General features: G+C 33.5%; 1 protein-coding gene across 1 annotated transcript; it reads left to right on the forward strand.

Annotated features, from left to right (window-relative positions):
• Window positions 1-1903: 1903 nt before the first annotated feature.
• LOC143242852 (uncharacterized) lies at window positions 1904-10290 on the forward strand. The gene is made up of 2 exons (XM_076486453.1): window positions 1904-2396; window positions 9377-10290. The coding sequence occupies exons 1-2, from the start codon at window positions 2244-2246 to the stop codon at window positions 9635-9637; spliced, it is 414 nt and encodes a 137-aa protein (XP_076342568.1). The 5' UTR covers window positions 1904-2243; the 3' UTR covers window positions 9638-10290.
• Window positions 10291-19681: the final 9391 nt, after the last annotated feature.

Genomic DNA, 19681 nt, shown 5'->3' on the forward strand with positions numbered 1-19681 from the left:
GATTTTGTAACTCATGCTGGAAAGTTTACTTCTCAGTTATGCCAAGGAGCTGCCAGTTATGCTTCACCATTACGTCACAACTTCATGATTTAACCTACCCCCTGCCAGGTGTAAAGGGTATTTTCCAACTCAAATAATACATCTACCCTTGAATTTCAGAGTTTAAAGTGGGAGTGTGTGATAAATCTGTTTAAATTGATATATCCTGATGGGACAGGGCAAGTAACCCTCAAATCATTTATCTTTTTTCTCTTACCTTTTATAGGTGCTCTATTCTACACCTCAGTAACCTACTCAGTGGCATGTGGATGCCCAACAAGGTATACTAAAATATAAATTTGCATCCTGCAGCCAATCAAGTCTGTAATGCTCACTGTTGAGATGGGATGTTCCAAAAGACCACTAGAGGTTGTTCTCATGGTATCTTATTTGTTAAACAAAACCCAATTCAAACCATACCTGCTCATGGACTGTCATGAGCAAACTAGTGTTGGAATAACTGCCCATTTTTCTGGTTTTAGTTTAATAAACCAGGACTGGAAGCCTTTAAAAGTAAGGTTGCATGCTAAATTATTGCATTGTCTTAAGGTGTTTTGTTCCTCCAACCTCCCCAGTGCGTTTTACTCCTCTTTATTAGTAGGGTATGGGAGTTCTTGTCATTTGCTAGTTTTTAGTTGCTGGGGTCATGGATCAGAGACTTCCTCCTGAGTGTAACCAGTTTTACTCAGTGGAAAGTAGAGCAGTGGTGTTCTGTTGGTGTGAATGGTGTAGATCCGTCTAATGCAGAGTGGATGAGAAATACCTGATACTGTCTGGTTTTGGACTGTAGATAACCCACCATGTATGGTTTTTATCACTTCAGTCATACTGCACCATCTTGCACGTCCATTTCCATTACTTGGGTTTTGGACTGTGCATAATTTTCTCCTGAACTTAGAGAAGCATATCTTTATTTTGAGTAGAGAATATCCTTGTACATAAGGGATACAGTCTGTCATGGGTGTGCCCCTACATGTTTCCATTGTAGAGGGTGTCACAGTTCACGAGTTCCCTTTGGGTACATTCCAAAGAGGATGCTTGTTTAGATAACTTTTACACCTCTCCTTCCACCTTTTCATTGTTTATTGTTATTATATGAGTAAGGATAAGATATTATATAATCAGTTAACATTTTCCAACACTGAAAATATATTTCTAATAGATATTCTCTGTGCTTCCATCCCTTCTTTCTGTGCACCTCTAATTGCCTAGTCTCAGTGCATAGAGAAGGAAAAGATATTATCTCAGTAGAGGTAAGTACCTATCAGAAATGTATTTTTGGTGTTGGAACATGCCAATTTCACTCGTACTGTAAATAATTTTATAGAAATGTTTATTTTCAAGTTATCATTTTATGTCTGATTTCAAATGTAAGAATATTTTAAAACCCAGCACATACATGTAAGAAAAATTTCTTTTCAAGAGAATATTCTATACTAGGAAATAACTTGCTAAATAAAAGTACAAATGTTGCTATTTGATTATATAAATTTTTCCCAAATGTTTAAAAAATGTTATGTGTATAGTCTATTATTGCATCACATTATCATTTATTAAAACTGTGATATTTCATTTCTTATGTAGTTGTATTTCAGTTTGAATTCTAGAAATGTAAATTAATTGTAACCAGTGCATAACAATATCTGAAATTAATAGAACCTTGATATAGTAAATTAACTGTCTAGTAAATAACAAAACTGGGAGGCCTGTACAAAGTTGGCGTGTTAGCTTTGAGTAGTTTAAAAAGAGTCAGTTTGTATTTGCTTGCTATGATTATGTTTTGTAAATTTTTCTTGATCATTTTCTCAGATTTATTGACTTAGTGTCTTATGTTTTCAGTCTTGTAATATTATCAGCATTTTAACCAACATAGCTGTCTGTTTCAAAAGTGTTTGACTTAGAGGGTCAGTGGCTTCATCATTGTACAAAAGGAAAAACATCTGAGTAAAATAAAAAAAATCGTATAGTAATATCTCGACCAGACTACGTCTACTATAACCATTGCTGGTGAGGTCCTTTTCCAAGTAATATGATTCTTCAAGCTGGCTAACACACTAGTGTTTTAAATACTGTTTTTATTAACAAACTACTTTACAAGAACTGTTACAGTGTGAACTTTATTAGGTTAGGGAAGTGTAACTTTTCATCAGTTTTATTTTTCACAAAACTCCAGAATTGATGGAAATTAGATCCTATGTTCAGAAATGGAAAATGCGAGCTGTGAGGGAAAAAATAAAATGAATGATCAATCACAAATTGAAGGAAAACAAGCTCCAATAGAATCCTGGGGAGATATTGTGAAAAAGAATGTTCATATTTTCTTCCGTAACGATGATTACTCCAAGATCATAGCAGAAGTAAGTTCCTTGAGTATTGAAGCAATACAGTATGGTTACAAAGAAAATCTTGCATTTAAAGTGATTATATTTTAGAAATCATGTTTCACCAGAAGCAAGTTAAAAGTTGTAAGTTCAATCGCATAGACCTGAAAGCCTTTATGAGTTTCAATTCAAATTCTTAACAAATGTGACAAAAAATTTCTGAACATCTTTGGCGGGAGAAATTTCTGGAGATTGAAGACTGTTTTATATCTTTCTTATCTCACTTGTTATCTGAATTTTTTCTTTCAATGATAGAACTTGTAAGAATCTCATGATAGTTCCTTTGTCAAAGTTTTGGTTCCATGATGGGAGTTTTAAAATTTACCTGTCCTTGATTCATTCATCTTTCATTTTGTTGTTTTGGAATGATTTATAGCTTTTAGCTCTCTCTTTATGGTCTGTCTTTACCTCTCTGTCTTCACACACACAAACTGTTAACTAATCTTCCACATAGCATTGATTGCCTTAATTAGCAGGTTTTTGCTCAGTATGTGGTTTACACTGAATTTCACCAACACTTAGCTGGAAGAGTTTGTTTATGATTCTAAGTTTCATCTTTTATGTTTTCAGTCTTTTGTTAATCTGTGTCTTTTGTATAGACATTCTATAACTTTGTAGATAACCTCTTTTCCTCTATCTCCTTTGGGTTCTGAATCTTTTCAACAATACCAGTGTCCAGAAAAGTGTTTATATACTTATGGAGTTGGCGTTATCTTCATAAATTTGTCTTTCTGCATAACAAAGAACTCTTACCCTTTTTCACACTGTTGTGTAAATTCCTACACATGCTATAAGTCTAGAATAAAGCTCTCACTTTATTGTCAGTGAGTAGTATGCTGGTATGTGATTTAATTACCATTAGACTATAGCCGTCCACTAATAGGAAGGCAAGATGCACAGTAATCCTCATGAGCTCCGACTCTTGAACACTAACTCGTTTTTTATGATTCGTGTTTTACATGATATTTTTGATTTTCAGAAACAACAAAAAATGTTTAATTGATCGGTTAGAACTTTTATTTAAATTATCTTAAATTTTTCTTTTAACCCTCTTCCTTCAGGTAGGTAAAAGTACACGACCTTTTAGACTTACATTCACAATTTAACTTTATTAACATTATATACAAATAATCTTGGCATGAAAACATAGTCAGTGAATCAAATTTTAATATCTTGTAAATATTAAGTTCTTGTTTATATAACAAAATATTTACAAAAGCCTTAATTTTCCCTGGTATGAAAATTGTGACATTATTCTCCAAGTATTCCCTCTTTTTTAATTATTTGCTACAACTCTTGAGAAGTACAAAGTTGCACATATATTTCTCATTATAATCCAGATATTACTAAGGTAAAGTCTATTTTTTATAGCCTTTAATCTTATTTGCATATGGAGCCACAAGATACAAAACCAGACATAGTTCCCATGCACACCTACTGCATTCTCTCTTTTACAAATTTCCAGTAGCTCTCTCCTGCTGATATTTTATACCGAATTATTATAATCAATGGAAAGCCAAAAAAGTGATGTATTATATTGTTTACTGTACAGAGCATTGTGTGTTTCAAGCTCTTTTCCATCAAGATAGTTCTGCAAACTTTGGAATACATGATAATCGGATGGGACAAGGTCTGGAGAATAAGTAGGATGTGGAAGTTTTATTTCAGTCTAGCTCTTCAATCTTTGCAGATGTGATCCTTGTTGTATGGGGCCATGTATTATCCTGGTATAACACAACACCTTTATGACTGATTCAGTGTAACATTCAAGTGCTCTAACTGTTGACAACAGAAGTCTGATGTAATCATTACATTGAGTGGCAGCAACTCAAAGTGGATGGATCCCACCAACAATATCCCACCAAATGCTTAACAAGACTTTCCTATGGTGTAGGCCCATTTTCTTCAGTGCTTAACATTCTTATAAAATAATCATTTTTCATCTCCAGGCACTAACCTTTCCAAAAGGTGAGTTACATTCATGAGATTGCAGATAAGTGCAAATGTCCACTCTTGTTCTAAGGTTGGCTTTTGTCAAATCATGGGGGACCCATTTTTTAAGCTTTGACATCTTTCCAAGCTGTTGCAGATGATAGTAAACTGTTGAATGGGTTGAATTAAACTTCCGTGCTAGTTCTTCAACTATTACAGCACAGTCTTTATCAAGTGCAGCCTGCAGCGAGTTATCATTAAACTCAACAGGACAAACTGAACTTTTGAAACCATCTTCAACATTTTATTTCATTGAGACTCCACCATAAGCATCTTGCATGTTTCTTGTAGTTTCTGCTGTACTATTGCCTTTTACACTCGTAAAGCATTATATTACTTTTCTTTCCTTTTTAGTGCTTTTTTGGGGTATTTTTTAAATGATGCAGTTTGTATTGATGCTGCTCTTCATCTGTTCTACCTTTAGTAAATTACCTTTTGGACCAGAGGACTACAACAGGTTTTTTTCATTACATATGGCCTTGTTGGTCCCTTCATCTACTGTTCTTTGTTCTTTTGTTACTGTATGGTTTGTCTTCTTTGAGGGTTAGCCATTTCAGGTCCTTGAGATGAGTTGTTTCTGAAGCAACCCCTTGGCTCCAGTTTTGTAGGAGCTTTGTTCTCCAACTCTTTTTTCTGATGAATCGCCTTTTCTATGCCTGTTCAGTTCCTCAGGACTTTCTCAGAGGTTTTGCTAAACTTTTACTCTCCCTCTCACCTGTGTAAAAATCCTTGAGACAATTCCTCATCCCCACCATGAGGTTGTACTTTCATCCTTTTATTATTCCCACAAAGTTGGAAAATTGTTGGCCAAACATCATCCTATCTTATTTGATTCAGCTTTGGTTTTTCCTGTTTCTGATGGGCAGTTTCTCACTCTACAGATACTATTCCTTGTGATGGATGACCAGTCCTGGTTTTCAGACATTTCCTCCACATCATGATTTTGCTTCATTTGGTTTATCTTCTGTGGGTGAAATATTTAGTTTTCAGTTCCTCCCTTCTGTGTTGGTTCCATCCTCTCCTTTATTCATTGTCTCATTCCAACTGCCTATATTCACTCATCATCGTGGCTCTAATTTGAATTGTTTACATTTCTGCATTGTTTTTTTTCATAATGACCTCATTCAAACATTATGTATTATTAAGATCATAGAACACACTAAGTGTCCAGTGTTTGCTCAAAAGAAATATTTGCTGAAAATTCACAGAAAGTGGAGAGAAGTACTAAAAGTATTAAGCTCTTCTGTTGAGGCTTTGTGCATATTATTCATTGATTTCTATGGGTGCACGCACACACGCACGCACATATATATTATAAATATATATTCCAGGCTATTCAACATTTGACAAAAATATGAAGGACAGCACTAGGTGTGTGTCTGCTGTCTTTAGTCATGGTAATCCGTGGTACTGTCTCTCAGTGTGACATCTAATTGCAGATGTATGTGCCTGTTAACAATGATTCATGTATCCCTCCTGTGTTTTCCCCCATGCAAGTTCCATTTCCCTCAAATTCTTCTAGTGGAGTTGGGGAACTCGACATAGAGTTCCTCATTAAATGGAATACCAATATTCCAATACTAAGTGGACACATCCTTTGCTTGGAAAGTAGGATTGGGGTGTTACCTGATATTGTACTTCAGGTATCTGCTGTTTTATGAAGTAAGTTGATTATAACAAGATGGATAAGTCATGGGTTTACTTTAGAACGTGGGCCTGTATGCTTTTTCTGTTTAATTTTTTGTAATATCTCATGTAGGTATTCCTCCAATATGGAATGACCTGACATATAGGTCTAGCAACTCTAAACACTTATGTCCAGCTATCTTCCTGTGAGATTATACATGCTTGAATAATCTGCCATCTCATCAGCTTGTGACATATGCACTCACCAAAAGATTCTTATTCACAATCTTTTCCCCTATAACTTCAGCTGCACAAAGAACATTCTCTGCTTGAAATGGATGTGGTTTCTCACTGAGTGCTGCCTCCCATGATTACTTGCACGGAGAGCTATGGTCTTATGATGATTACATTAAAGACTGGTGCAGTATATGTTGATGCACGTAAGGGGATGGGAACTTTGTTCAAGGCTTCTGGCATTTGCAGGAACATGCATGATAGTACACATGAGGTAATAGCTCTTTGTAGTAAAAAAAACTGTTAGCTTTAGGATCAGCAATCTTTTTTGATATCTCATTTTAAAATCACTCTTCCAAAGATTTATTCTGTTTCAATTGAATATCAGGATTTCATGTTTTTTTTTTCAATTGAACTGAGTGAGATGTTATAGTATTCACAAAAACTTTGTTGTGATATATTTCAAAAAGTATAGTTGAACTTGATCTCATTGCCTTTGTTTGCTACAGTTTTGCTATTGTTTTGGCTGTTATCACATCATGCTAGTCTAAACAGGTATTTAGGTCATCCCATGTTCCGTGCCTTAGGGGCAACATTGCACATTTTTGATACTTTACTGGTTTAAAGTTCTAAGTCCATCTTCTGTAGCAGTGGGTACTGTGAGTCTTTCTTGGAAAAAAACTTGTTTCTCTGAACCTGCCTATTTTATCTTCATTCTCAAGTAATGGGTAAGATAAGATCAGTTAATTCCACTGTCCAAATCTTATTGCCTCATGCTGACTTGCTCCTTAATGATTTTCATTCTTCTTGCCTGTCCCAAAGAAATCCTGTTCCATTACTTTTGATAAATCTTCTGTAATGGCTAGCTGTTATATACAGAATTTGAAGTCTTATTTTTTTCAAACTTGTCTGCATCTTTATTTTTTTCATGTTTCATATACCATTTTCATGATTATGGTTTGTTTTGTTTCAGTTGCAGTCTTCATGTCTTTGTGTTCACTGTTTTTTCTTGCTGTTTTATGTGTTTTTCATACATCTTTCTTTGGTACCAAGATGTCATCATTGGATGTAAGCCTGGTATTAATTTGCCTGTCTTTGTTTGAACCTTGTGCATCTTGTTTCCATTCTTCCTCTGAAGATATGTTGTATTTTGTTACTAACTTCAAGATTAAGATGATTTGACATTTTTCAAATTTTTTTCATACTCTTATTTTTTCTTTTAGAAAGGTTCTGTACTGACACCTTAGTCTTTCTACCAGAGATTTGGGCTGAGATAGTCACAGCTGTTTTTCTTATATTATGTTACCTAGCCTGACTGACCTCAATTCTTTTTTTTTTGTTTTATGCCTTTTTCTTTTTGTAGTTTTTTAACTCACCAATAAGGCTGTCTGTTTCTGGTGTGAAAAATGTAATATTTCCAAGGAGATCAACATTAGTTTTATATTTTGCAATGGCTCATGTTCCACAGGTCTTGCTTTATTCATTCCATTGAATTTGTTTGTGCACCTCATATGTCTTGTTTATCAAGGTGTTTCTGACCACCTTAATTGGATTTCAGGTTATATAACATATTTAACATTTGGCTATCTGTGTAAGGTCTCATGGACTCTGCATCTTGTTCTTTACATCATTTAGTATTTTTATTGTTCTTCAGATGGAATCTCTCTTGGGAGTTTTGTATTTCCTACCTAGTATCCTTTATTAACCTTTTACAGGGTTTCTGAAATTCTGAATAATTTTGACTACATATACAGCACAGAACAAGAAAGGTAGAATAATTAAGTACAGTCTCTTTTATCCATTAAGAACCTTTATTTATATTCATTCATCCAGTCGAAAGTCTCTTATTTTCTCTAGTGTATGTTTTTTTTGCACGCAACCCCAGTTATTTCTGTAGCACTTTAAAATCACCCAGTTTACAAATCAAGAGGTGTGTACAGTTTTGAAATTATTTAATTATATATATAATGAGATAACAAGATTGAAGTATGTCCTTTTATAACATATGTCTGAGTTGTTCCCCCAAGAATATACAACTGCATTATTGATATATCTTCCTCTAACCTATTTTATGTCACTACCATTGTTGGCTTCACAGGTTTAACATAACATTACTCCTAACAAAATCACTCCTTTGATTAAATTAAATGATTTCATGAATGTGTGTTCTTTAGAGCCTGTCTTTTTATTTGCACTAATTTTTATTCCTCAAATCTGCAAATTTTCTTGTTCTGAATTGTACTTCAGCTTCATTTGGTGATATATTTCTTGTAGTCTAATTTATTATGTTCCTGTGTTGTAGCTTTTGGTTTTATACTTTTCAGTTTCTTTTTATGTTTATTTGTTCCCATCTACTTTAACATTGTGAGTATTCTAAATCTAAAAACTTCAAATGTTGGGTCTATTTAATTCAAATTTTACATCTTTATAATTCAAACAACTTTCAAGTAGATACTACTCTCAAAACCCTTCTGTTGAACATCCCCACAAATGAATTGTCATCATAACTACAAGCTTAAGTAAATATTCTGTTTATGTGTGTGTGTGTGTGTGTGTACTAAGCATGCAGTGCTTTCTAAAAGCTTGCCAAATTTCATAAAGATACACATATCACATTAAAAGTTAGAGTATGGATACTTTCATATTGGTTATATGGTTAGTCAGAATTACCAAACCTATATCAAGAGAGTTAGTTAAATTGTAATGTCCCACCACAAGTATTTATGTATTATGAATCAGTTTTCATAAAGAAAATCCTTACTCATCTTTAGTTAAGTTACAGCAACAGCAACAAATATTGCATTGTAATAACTTGAGTTTTGCGAAAATTAATTTTTTCCACAGTTACATTAAAATAAATATCTTTAAATGATTTTTATAACTAATGTGTAATTCAAATATATTCATCTTTCATAGTTTTGATATAACTTTTTCCCACCAGCCATAATGCAAAATGGCTGGTGCTTTGATCTTATTATCATTACATTTCTCTTTCAATTTATCAAAACTTTTACAACAGTTTCAGTTAAAGTTCATGTTATCCATGTGTGTTTTAAAGATAAACAGCTTACGATTATATTGTGTATTTCTTTTATATTCTGTAGGTGCTTAAAGCTGCAAAAACTGAGGAACATCATGAAACACCAAAAAAAGACAGTGAAGTAGACTTTCGGAGACTGTACAGTTACTTAGTGAATCTGTTGGAGAGTAATATCCCTCCTGACTTACCACCTGCAGAGAGTGAAGTTATAATTATACTTCTTAAAGATCTTGCTCAAGTGGTAAAATATCCTCTTTCACAGGAAGAAAAAGAATTCCTGAGAAGTAAGTTATGTAGTAAATTAGAAAATATAAATGTTGTATAACGAGTTAATGATTTTTGTTTTTTTCAAATCCTGATTTGCAAAAAATGAAAATGCCTTGTTAAAAGAAATTCTTTTAATCTTGTGCTTGTGGAGTTGGGCAGTTAGATTGAACTGTTAATGTGTAATTTTATGCATGTAATAATTGCAAATATACTTTGGGCATCTTCATAAAATTATGTAAGTTATTAGTAAACATTACAAATATGGTGTACACAGAAAATCCAAACTTAGTTATAGAATATTTTTCTAAAAATTTGTCTGTAATGCTACCAATTCAGAGTGATTCAGGCATTAACTAGTCTTGTGTGCAAACTGAATTTCATGTTAACTGTTTTGAAATGGGTCATGGGTCAAAGGCCATGTCATTGTTTTTGTTGACCAACATTCAAAATTTTATTGAACTACTATTTTATGAATTTATCTCCTTAAGTTTAGTATCAAACTGTACATTATAATTCAGATTTTCATATTAAATATTATTTAATTTCTTAATTAAAAATTAAACATTAAAGTTCAATTTTTGTGTTTTATGTGGTATGTTGAAAACAGCACTGGTTCAAGTTAGATGTTTGTGATATCAAAATACAAAGTCTGTAGTCTTGTATGAATTAGGAATTCAAATTACCAATATTAAAAAGCTAGAATATAAAATAAAGACCTTTTATCTTTTCTCTTTGCTGAGAAAACTCTATCTAGTGAATCAAACACGGTGGCCCCCCACTCCCCTCTTTCCATATTTGGAAATAGTCCCTAAAATACACTTACTTCTATATGTGAATTGAATAATCAATTAAACACTAAAAATATTTTAGTGATTTTCTCAACAATTTTCAAATGTAATGGCGTCCTCTCTTTTTCTCTAAATTTAATGTGACTATTTTACCAAATACTAATCTACTAAAATGCATCCAATGTTGACTTTAAACTACTTTTCCCATGTTATTCCAAACAATGTATTCATATACATACATAAATATTACATATAAGGGGATGGACAGAAAAAAGTGACTCCCTTTGAAAATGTTAATTTGTTGTATTTTTTTAGATAACCATTGGACATTTCCCCCACTGCTTACCCCATTTGCTAGGGACATTTTGGGCACTGCTTACCCCATTTGCTAGGGACATTTCCCCTAGTGCTTACCCTGATTGCTAGGGACATTTCCCCTAGTGCTTACCCCATTGCTAGGGACATTTACTACACTTCTTACCACCTGTTGCAAGGGACATTTCCCCTGTGTTTATTCCCTGTTCCTAGGAACATTTCCTCCACTGTTTACCACAGTTGCGATGGAAAGTTACCCCAATGCTTACCCCCGTTGCTAGGGACATTTTTTTCACTGTTTACCCTCGTTGAGAGGCACATTCCCCCACTGCTTACCCTTGTTGCTAGGACATTTCCCCTCTGATTATTCCGCGTTCCTAGGGACATTTACCCCACTTCTTACCACCCCTGTTTCTAGAGACATTTCCCAACCTGTTTACACCATTGCTAGAAAATTAACCCCACTGCTTACCCCCGTTGCTAGGGACATGTCCGACACTGCTTACCCTCGTTGCTAGGGACATTCTTCCCACTGCTTCCCTCCCATTGCTAGGGACATTCCCCCAGTTCTTTCCACGTTACTAGGGACATTTCCTCTAGTTCTTACCACCGTTGCTAGGGACATTTCCTACACTGTTTACCACCATTGCTAAAGAAATTTCCCCCACTGCTTACCTCAGTTTCTAGAGGCATTTCCTACACTGCTTACCCCACGTTCCTAGGAACATTTCCCACACTTCTTACCCCGTTGCTAGGGAAATTAAACCCCACTGCTTACCTCCTTGCCGAAGGACATTTACCCCATTTCTTTCCCCCGTTACTAGGTACATTTCCCCCACTTCTTACCACCCATTGCTAGGGACAATTCCTCCACTGCTTACCCTTGTTGCTAGGGACATTTCCCCTACTGCTTACCCCCGTTGCTAGGGACACTTTGGACACTGCTTACACCAGTTCTTAGGGATTTCTCCCCCTCTGCTTACCCCATTGATAAAGACATTTTCCCTACTACTTTCACCCCGTTGTTAGGGACATTTCCTTCACTGTTTCCCTCGCTGAGAGGCACATTCCGCAACTCAATACACCCGGTTGCTAGGGACATTTCCCAAGTGCTTACTCCTGTTGCTGGGGGCATTTCCTACACTCCTTACCACCTGCTAGGGACATTTCCGATTCTGCTTACCCCCATTACTAGGAACATTATCCACACTTCCTACCCCGTTGCCAGGAAGATTTCCCCTACTGCTTACCTCCGTTGCTAGGGGCATTTCGGACACTGCTTACCCCGTTAATTGAAACATTTCCGACACTGCTTACACCGCGTGGCTGGGGACATTTCCCCACTACTTACCACCATTGCTAAAGAAATTTCCCCCTCTACCCTCACCCGTTGCTTGGGATATTTCCCCCACTACTAACCACGTTCCAAGATACATTTTTCCCACTGCTTACTCCTGTTGCTAGGAACATTTCGGACACTGCTTGCACCTGTTAAGAGGGACATTTCCCCCACTGCTAACCACCCTTTGCTAGGGAAACTTCCACCATTGCTTACCCAAGTTGTTAGGGATATTTCCCCCACTGCTTATCCCACGTTGCTAAGACATTTTTCCCATTGATTACTTCCATTGCTAGGGGCATTTCCCCACTGAATACACCCCGCTAAAGGGGAAATTTCCCCACTGCTTATACCCGTTGCTAAGGACATTTCCACCACTGGTTACCTTCCTTCCTAGGGATATTTCGGACACTGCGTACCGCCGTTCTTCGGGAAATTTCCCCCACTCCTTACCACCGTTGCTAAAAACATTTTCCCCATTGCTTACCACCATTGCTAGAGACATTTCGAACACTGCTTACCCCCGTTTTTAGGGAAATTACCCCACTCGTGTTAATATAACACATTTTACAAAGAGCAAGAAACACTCATGTTAATATAACAATTGTTACAAAGAACAAGAAAGAAAGATGTTAATATGACACTTGTTAAAAGAACAAGAGTCACTCATGGTAAAATAACATTTCTTGCAAAGAACAAAAGACACTCGTGTCAATGTAACACTTGTTAAAAAGAACAACTCGTATATATAAAACTTTTTACAAAGAACGAGACACACATGTTAATGTAACACTCGTTACAAAGAACAAGAAACACTAATATTAATGTAACACTTGTTTCAAAGAACAAGAGGACTAATATTAATGTAACACTTGTTTCATAGAACAAGAGGACTAGAATTTATATAACACTTGTTAGAAAGAAAAAGAGAAACTTGTTAATGCAACACTTGTTACAAAGAACACGAAACAATCACGTTATTATAACACTTGATACAAAAAACAAGACACACTCGTGTTAATGTAACTTTTGTTCAAAAGAACAATAGACACTCATGTTTATTTAACACTTGTTACAAAGAACACTCGTGTTAATAAAACACTTGTTATAAAGAACAACAAAACTCGTGTTAATAAAACACTTGTTATAAAGAACAAGAAAACGTGTTAATATAAAACTTGTTTCAATAAACAATAGACACTCATGTTAATATAACATTTATTACAAAGAAAACGAGACACTTGTGTTAATATAACACTTGTTACAAAGTACAAGAGACACTCGTGTTAATGTAACACTTATTATAAAGAACAAGAAAACTCGTGACAATGTAAGTTTTTACAAAGAACAACAGACACTCATGTTAATGTACCTTGTTACAAAGAACAAGAGACACTCATGAAAATGTAACACTTATTGCAAAGAACAAGTGAAATCGTTTTAATATAACACTTGTTACAAAGAACAATAGACACTCACGTTAATATAACACTTGTTACCAAGAACAGGAAACACTCATGTTAATATGACACTTCTTATCAAGAACATGAGACACTCATGTTAAAGTAACACTTATTACAAAGAGCAAGAGACACTCATGTTAATGTAACACTTTTACAAAGAACAAGAGACACTCATGTTAATATAACACTTGTTTAACACTCATGTTAATGTAATACTTGTTACAAAGAACAAGAGACACTCATGTTAATATAACACTTGTTTATAAAAGAACAAGAAACACTCATGTGAATGTAACACTTGTTCAAAAGAACAAGAGAACTCATGTCAATATAACACTTGTTAAAAAGAACAAGAGAACTCATGTCAATATAACACTTGTTAACAAGAACAAGAGAACTCATGTCAATATAACACTTGTTAACAAGAACAAGAGAACTCATGTCAATATAACACTTGTTAACAAGAACAAGAAACACTCAAGTTAATGTGACACTTGTTACAAAGAACGAGACACTCATGTTAATGTAACACTTGTTACACAGAAAGAGACATTCATGTTAATATAACACTTGTAATAAAGAACAAAAGACACTCATGTTTATGTATCATTTGTTAAAAAGAACAAGAGACACTCATGTTTATGTATCACTTGTTAAAAAGAACAACAGACACTCATGTTAATATAACACTTGTTACAAAGAACAAGAGACAATCGTGTTAATATAACACTTGTTACAAAGTACAAGAAAATTCGTGTTAATGTAACACTTGTTACAAAAAATAAGAGGTCGTATTAACATAACACTTGTTACAAAGAACAAGAAAACTTGTGTTAATATAATACTTGTTACAAAGAACAAGAGAATTCGTGTTGATGTAATACTTCTTATCAAGAACAAAAGACACTCATGTTAATGTAACACTTATGACAAAGAAGAGAACTCGTGTTAATATAACACTTTTTACAAAGAGCAAGAGACACTCATGTTAATGTAATACTTGTTACAAAGAATAAGAGAACTCGTGTTTATATTACACTTGCTAGAAAGAACAAGAAACCTCGTGTTAGTATAACACTTGGTACAAAGAACGAGAAACAATGATGTTAATGTTAAAGCTGTTAAAAAGAACAAAAGAACTCGTGTTAATATAACACTTGTTACAAAGAATAAGAGAACTATTGATATAACACCTATCACAAAGAACAAAACACTCATGTTAGTCTAACACTTGTTTCAAAAAACAAGAAACACTCACGTTATTATAACACTTGTAACAAAGAACATGAGACACTCGTGTTAATGTAACACTTGTTACAAAGAACAAAAAACACTCATGTTAATGTGACACTTGTTACCAAGAACAAAAGACACTCATGTTATCATAACACTTGTCACAAAGAACAAGAGACACTCGTGTTATTCTAAAACTTGTTACAAAGAACAAGAGAACTCGTGTTAATAGAGCATTTGTAATAAAGAAGAATACACTCATGTTAATGTGACACTTGTTACAAAGAACAAGAGACAATCATGTTAATATAACACTTGTTACAAAGAACAAGAGACAATCGTGTTAATATAACATTTGTTACAAAGTACAAGAAAATTCGTGTTAATGTAACACTTGTTACAAAAAATAAGAGGTCGTATTAACATAACAGTTGTTAAAAAGAACAAGAGAACTCATGTCAATATCATATTTGATACCAAGAACAAGAGACGCTCATGTTAATGTGACACTTCTTACAATAAAGAGAACTCGTGTTAATATAACACTTTTTACAAAGAGCAAGAGACCCTCATGTTAATGTAATACTTGTTCCAAAGAACAAGAGAACTCGTGTTTATATTACACTTCCTAGAAAGAACAAGAGACACTCATATTAATGTAACACTTGTTATAATGACATCAGTGTCTCTTGTTCTTTGTAACAAGTGTTAGATTAACATGAGAGTCTCTTGTACATTGTAACAAGTGTTAGATAAACACGAGTTCTCTTGTTCTTTGTAACAAGTTACATAAAAACGAGTTCTCCTGTTCTTTGTAACAAGTAATATGTTAATATAACACTTGTTACAAAGAACACAACACTCATGTTAATGTAACACTTGTCACAAAGAACAAAAGACACTCATGTTAATTTTACACTTACTGCAAAGAACAAGAGAACTCCAGTTAATATAACACTTGTAATAAAGAACAAGACATTCATGTTAATGTAACACTTGTCATAAAAAAAAAAAAGAGACACTCGTGTTAATGTAACACTTGTTACAAAGAACAAGAGAACTCGTGTTAATGAAACACTTGTTAAAAAGAACACACTCGTGTTAATTTAACACTTGTTACAAAGAACTAGACACTCGTGTTAATTTAACACTTGTTACAAAAAACTAGACACTCATGTTAATATAACACTTGTTTCAAAGAACGAGAGAACTCGTGTTAATATAAACATGTTACAGAGAACAAGAGACACTCATGTTTATGTAACACTTGTTAGAAAAAACAAGAAACAATGATGTTAATATAACACTTGTTTGAAAGAATAAGAGAACTCATGCTAATATAAAACTTGTTACAAAAAGAAGAGAGAATCATCTTTATGTTACACTTCTTACTAAGAACAAGAGACACTCGTGTTAATGTAACACTTGTAACAAATAACAAGAGACACTCGTGTTAATGTAACACTTATTACAAAGAACAAGAAACACTCGTGTTAATGTGACACTTGTTACAAAGAACAAGAAACAATTATGTTAAAGTAATACTTGTTACAAAGAACAAGAGAACTCGTGTTTATATTACACTTGTTACAAAGAACATGAGACACTCATATTAATGTAACACTTGTTATAATGACATCAGTGTCTCTTGTTCTTTGAAACGTGTTACATTAACATGAATGTCTCTTGTTCTTTGTAACAAGTGTTATAATAACAATATTTCTCTTGTTCTTTGAAACAAGTGTTGGATTAAGATGAGTGACTCTTGTTCTTTGTAACAAGTGTCACATAAAGTTTGTAACAAGTGTCTCCTGAGTGTTATTGTTCCAAGTTTTCTATTGAGTTTTCTTGTTCTTTGTAACAAGTGTTACATTAACACGAGTTCTCTTGTTCTTTCTAACAAGTGTTATATTAATATGAGTTCTTGTTCTTTGTAACAAGTGTTATATCAGCATGAGTGTCTCTTGTTCTTTGTAACAAGTGTTAGATTGATATGATTGTCTTGTTCTTTGTAACAAGTGTTACACTTTTATGAGAGAACTCTTGTAATTTGTAACAAGTAACATGTTAATGTAACACTTGTTACAAAGAACAAGAGACACTCGTGTTAATGTAACACTTGTTACAAAGAACAAAGACACTCATGTTAATGTAACACTTGTTACAAAGAACAAGAGACACTCTGTGTTAATGTAACACTTGTTATCAAGAAACAAGAGAACTCGTGTTAATGTAACACTTAGTTACAAAGAACATGAGAACTCATGTTAATGTAACACTTGTTACATTAACATGAATGTCTCTTGTTCTTTCTAACAAGTGTTACATTAACAAGATTGTCTCTTGTTCTTTGCAACAAGTGTTACATTAAGATGAATGTCTCTTGTTCTTTGTAACAAGTGTTATATTAAAACGATTTCTCTTGTTCTTTGCAATAACTATTAAACTAATATTAGTGTCTTGTTCTTTGTAACGAGTGTCTCCTGCTTATTGTACCAAGTTTTTTATTAATGAGTTTTCTTGTTCTTTCTAACAAGTAATACATCAACACGACTTCTTGTTCTTTGTAACAAGTGTTACATTAACATGAGTGTCTCTTGTTCTTTGTAACAAGTGTTACACTAATATGCTTGTTTCTTGTTCTTTGTAACAATTGTTACATTAACATGATTGTCTAGTTCTTTGTAACAAGTGTTATATTAACATGAGTTCTCTTGTTCTTTGTAACAAGTGTTACATTAACATGAGAGTCTTGTACATTGTAACAAGTGTTAGATAAACATGAGTTCTCTTGTTCTTTGTAACAAGTAACATGTTAATATAACACTTGTTACAAAGAACAAGAGAAACTCATGTTATTATAACACTTGTTACAAGAAGAACAAGAGACTCGTGTTTATGTAACACTTGTTACAAAGAACAACAAGAACTCATGTTCAATATAACACTTGTTACAAAGAACAAGAGAACTCGTGTTTAACACTTGTTACAAAGAACACATGTTAATTAACACTTGTTAAAAGAACAAGAGACATGTTAATATAACACTTGTTAAAAGAAAAGAAACACTCATGTTAATATAACACTTGTTAGAAAGAACAAGAGACACTCATGTTAATATAACACTTGTTACAAAGAACAAGAGAACTCGTGTTTATGTAACACTTGTTACAAAGAACAAGAGACACTCATGTTAATGTAACACTTGTTACAAAAAACAACAAGACACTCATGTTTATGTAACACTTGTTACAAAAACATGAGACACTCATCATGTTTATGTAACACTTGTTAAATTAACAACACACTCATGTTTATGTAACATATGTTACAAAGAAAAGAGACACTCGTGTTTATATAAACATGTTACAAAGAACAAGAGACACTCATGTTAATGTAACACTTGTTACTAAACTAAAAGAAGTCTCATGTTGTTTATGTAACACTTGTTACAAAAAACAAGAGACAATCATGTTTATGTAACACTTGTTACAAAAAACAAGAGACACTCGTGTTAATGTAACACTTGTTACAAAAAACAAAGACACTCGTGTTAATGTAACACTTGTTACAAAGAACAAGAGACACTCGTGTTAATGTAACACTTGTTACAAAGAACAAGAGACACTCGTGTTAATATAACACTTGTTACAAAAAACATCAGACACTCATATTAATGTAACACTAGTTATAATGACATCAGTGTCTCTTGTTCTTTGAAACGTGTTAGATTAACATGAGTGTCTCTTGTTCTTTGTAACAAGTGTTACATTAACATGATTGTTACTTGTACTTTGTAAAAGTCATGTTAATATAACACTTGTTACAAAGAACAAGTAACTCATGTTAATATAACACTTGTTACAAAGAACAAGAGACACTCATGTTAATGTAACACTTGTTACAAAGAACAAGAGACACTCATGTTAATTTTACACTTATTACAAAGAACAAGAGAACTCATGTTAATATAACACTTGTTACAAAGAACAAGAGAACTCATGTTAATGTAACACTTGTTACAAAGAACAAGAGAACTCGTGTTAATGTAACACTTGTTACAAAGAACAAGACACTCGTGTTAATGTAACACTTGTTACAAAGAACAAGAAACACTCGTGTTAATGTAACACTTGTTACAAAGAACAAGAGACACTCGTGTTATTGTAACACTTGTTACAAAGAACAAGAGAACTCGTGTTTATGTAACACTTGTTACAAAGAACATGAGACGTTCATATTAATGTAACACTTGTTATATTAACATCAGTGTCTCTTGTTCTTTGAAACATGTGTTAGATTAACATGATTGTTTCTTGATCTTTGTAACAAGTGTTACATTAACATCAATGTCTCTTGTTCTTTGTAACAAGTGTTACATTAACATGAATGTCTCTTGTTCTTTCTAACAAGTGTTATATTAAAACGATTTCTTTTGTTCTTTGCAATAAGTATTAACCTACTATTAGTGTCTCTTGTTCTTTGTAACAAGTGTAACATTAACATGAGGGTCTCTTTCTGTGTAAAAAGTGTTAAATTATAACGAGTGTGTCTTGTTCTTCGTAACAAGTGTCACGTTAACACGAGTGTCTCCTGCTTATTGTTCGAAGTTTTCTATTAATGAGTTTTCTTGTTCTTTATAACAAGTACAACATTAACACGAGTGTCTCTAGTTCTTTGTAACAGGTGTTATATTAATACGAGTTCCCTTGTTCTTTGTAACAAGTGTTACATTAATATGAGAGGCTCTTGTACTTTGTAACAAGTAACATGTTAATATAACACTTGTTACAAAGAACAAGAGACACTCGTGTTAATGTAACACTTGTTAGAAAGAACAAGAGACACTCGTGTTATTGTAAAACTTGTTACAAAGAACAAGTGACACTCAAGTTAATGTAACACTTCTTATCAAGAACAAAAGACACTCATGTTAATGTAACACTTATTACAAAGAAGAGAAC

Source organism: Tachypleus tridentatus, unplaced genomic scaffold (assembly GCF_004210375.1).
Source record: "Tachypleus tridentatus isolate NWPU-2018 unplaced genomic scaffold, ASM421037v1 Hic_cluster_2, whole genome shotgun sequence".
Classification (NCBI taxonomy): Eukaryota; Metazoa; Arthropoda; class Merostomata; order Xiphosura; family Limulidae; genus Tachypleus; species Tachypleus tridentatus.

Bases quoted from the DNA above. Each gene is read 5' to 3' on its own strand.
- LOC143242852 (XM_076486453.1), top strand. From the start codon at position 2,244: ATGGAAAATGCGAGCTGTGAGGGAAAAAATAAAATGAATGATCAATCA. The intron at 2,397-9,376 runs GTAAGTTCCTTG...TATATTCTGTAG, and splicing joins ACTCCAAGATCATAGCAGAA to GTGCTTAAAGCTGCAAAAAC.